The 2683-nt window shown below is 52.4% G+C and overlaps 2 protein-coding genes across 3 annotated transcripts in view; one reads left to right on the forward strand and one right to left on the reverse strand.

The window, feature by feature from the left end:
- The window catches only part of RIBC2 (RIB43A domain with coiled-coils 2), a 12717-nt gene extending 10546 nt beyond the window's left edge, over window positions 1-2171 (reverse strand). Inside the window, exons 1-2 of the mRNA XM_008055168.2 lie at window positions 1965-2171; window positions 478-559 (exon numbers count right to left, since the gene is read on the reverse strand). Of these exons, the coding sequence (XP_008053359.1) occupies window positions 478-559; window positions 1965-2078 (196 nt within the window). The 5' untranslated portion in view covers window positions 2079-2171. The remainder of the gene's footprint in view (window positions 1-477; window positions 560-1964) is intronic.
- A 188-nt stretch (window positions 2172-2359) lies between these two features.
- SMC1B (structural maintenance of chromosomes 1B) overlaps window positions 2360-2683 on the forward strand; it is an 89935-nt gene continuing 89611 nt past the window's right edge. For both annotated transcript variants that reach the window (XM_008055169.1, XM_008055170.1), the window contains exon 1: window positions 2360-2521. In XM_008055169.1, the coding sequence (XP_008053360.1) occupies window positions 2413-2521 (109 nt within the window). In that variant the 5' untranslated portion in view covers window positions 2360-2412. The remainder of the gene's footprint in view (window positions 2522-2683) is intronic.

A 2683-nucleotide genomic window follows, 5' to 3' on the forward strand; every position in this document is an offset into this window, starting at 1 on the left:
TGTGTGTGTGTGTGTGTGTGTGTGTGTGTGTGTGTGTGTGTGTGTGTGTGTGTAAGGCTTTTCCTATCCAGGATTTTACAAAAACATACATTTATCTGTAAAATATATTTCCTACAATCTACATTAGAATTCAAAAGCTGTTTTTCTTTTCAGAGAAGAAACCAGGCATGGTGGCTTATGCCTGAAATCTCAACTAAGAGGCTGAGTCAGGGGAATAACTTGAGCCCAGGAATTCGAAACCCAGCCTGTGCAACAAAGTGAGACCTGATAGAGCGAGAGAGAGAAGAAGAAGAAAGAAGGAGAAAGAAGAAAGAAGAAGAAGAATCAGCATATTAAGTTATTTGAGCATAGAAACTGAGAAATTTAAAAGGAAGCAGAGTGTAAAAATAACTTTTTACATCTGGAAGAAATGAGGACTGGAATCTAAAGGTGCACCTAACCCCTAAACAGACAGATAAACATTCAGGAAATGCTCACCAAAGCTTTCATGTCTAGCTTTTTCAGTTGCTTCTTTTATCTTCTGGTCATGAACCTGAACATCCCAGGCTTCTGTATCTCCCTAGGAATGGAAAAACAGGGGAGAGGGGCTAGAGCTAGATAACTGTATTGAGTAGATAACAGTCCTACGTATCTTTTTATCCTTGCCCCACTGTAAACGAATTGTCTTAGGTGCATATCGGGTCTTTCCACAATGGAATGCTTTTGCTTATAGTTGGCTCCCAACTTATCTTCAGAGCTTCCTTCCTCTTTTTCTTATTTATTTTTATTTTAAGTCAGAGTCTCACTCTGTTACCCAGGCTGGAATGTAGTAGTATGGTCAGAGCTACTGCAACCTCGACCCACTGGGTTCAGGCGATCCTTCTGTCTCAGTCTTCCAAGTAGCTGGAACTACAGGCGTGCACCATCATGTCCAGTTTCTTTTCTTTTTGACTTATTATAGAGATGGGGGTCTTGTCAAGTTGCCCAGGCTGGTCTCGAACCCCTGGGTTCAGGCAATCCTCTCGCCTTGGCCTCCCAAAATGCTGGGATTACAGGTGGGAGCCAGTGTGTCAGGTCCCTTTCTCTTATTAAAAGGTGCTCATTCTCAGAACATTGCTTTGGCACCACCTCCTCTGGGAAGCCCCTAATTTCCCCTCTTAGCACGTCTGTCCTCACGTACACCCCAGCGCTCCCCTCCCTCACAGCACTGACTCCGTTGCATTTTAATATGATTTTTTTTTTTTTTTTAGAGTCGGAATCTCACTTCGTCGCCCAGGCATGCTCACGGCCACCGCAGCCTCGACCTGCTGGGCTCCCGAGATCCTTCCGCCTCAGCCTTCCAAGTAGCTGAAACTACAGGCGCGCGGTACCACGACTGGATAATTTTTGATGTAGTGTAGAGACGTGGTCTCGCCAAGTTGCCCTGGACTGGTCTTGAACCCGCGGGCTCAGGCAATCCACTCGCCTCGGCCTCCCAAAGTGCTGGGATTACAGGCTGAGCTACAGAGTCCGACCTATTACGACCGTTTTAATGTCTTCTCCCCCATTGGGTCATAAGTTCTGCAAAGTCAGGCACTGCCTTATTCCTCATCTCCTCCACCCGGCTCAGCCTTGCCACAAAACAGGAGCTTCACCTCCGTTTCTCAAACGAATGGACTAGAAGGAACCCCTGGCGATGTAGACAATGTGGCTCAGAGTCAGAGAATCGCGGTCTAGCCTGTTTCCTACCGAGTCTGGGCTAGTTCCCTCCCCACTAACTTGCCCATCTGGCAAGCGAAAGGGCGCATTATTCGGCCTGTTACGGTCTCTGCCATCTTCAGCAAAGTCCATACATTGAAATATTCCTCCCTCATCCCCCTCCCCAACAAAACCTGGAGTCCTTTGCCACTGAGCCGGGATCGAAAGTTTCGCTCTAAGAGTTCACGCCTCTCACTCCCCCTCGCCTGCACCTGTCCTCCTCGCCCCTCCCGGCCCGCTCCCCTCACCCCGATGATCCTGTTCCGGGCGTTGAAGACCCGCTTCTGCCGGCACAGCTCCGCGTGTCTCCTCTTAGCCAGGCTGGCGTGCTGCTGCAGGTCCTTGGGCAGCGCCACCTCCATGGCTCTGGGAATCGACGGCAAATTCTAGGAGGCCTTTTGGAACATGCAAGATAAGAGGGAAAAGACAGCAACAAGAGAGCCGAAGAAGCTGGCTCCCTAGGAGGCTGAGCGGGTGGGACGCAAGCCTGAACCGCAGCTTGCGGTCGGGGTAGCCACGGCGTCGCGGAGGGTGCAGAGACTCCAGCTTCCTCGGAAACGTCAACAGTTCCGGTTGCTAAGCAACGGCGCCACACTCGCCGCGGGTCGCCTTGGTCTCGCGATACTTGCCGAGGTCCTTCCCGCGCTTTTCGCCCCCGGCGTGTGAGAAGGCGGCTGAGGCGCTGAGGGCGTAGCCATGGGGCACCTAGAGCTGCTGCTCCTGGAGAACTTCAAGTCGTGGCGGGGCCGCCAGGTCATCGGCCCCTTCCGGAGATTCACCTGCATCATTGGCCCAAACGGCTCTGGTAACGGGGCACCCGGGACGGGACCCCGAACGCCTTCACCCCGCGCCAGGCGTCCAAGTCGCGCTTTGCCTGAGGGGACATGAGGGCGCCATGCGGCTCGGACTACGGTCGGCTGCTGTGCTCCAGGCCGACCTCGAACTCGGCCCTACCACGACCCCGGGT

Source organism: Carlito syrichta, unplaced genomic scaffold (genome assembly GCF_000164805.1).
Source record: "Carlito syrichta isolate Samal-C Ts95f unplaced genomic scaffold, Tarsius_syrichta-2.0.1 Scaffold301761, whole genome shotgun sequence".
NCBI lineage: Eukaryota > Metazoa > Chordata > Mammalia > Primates > Tarsiidae > Carlito > Carlito syrichta.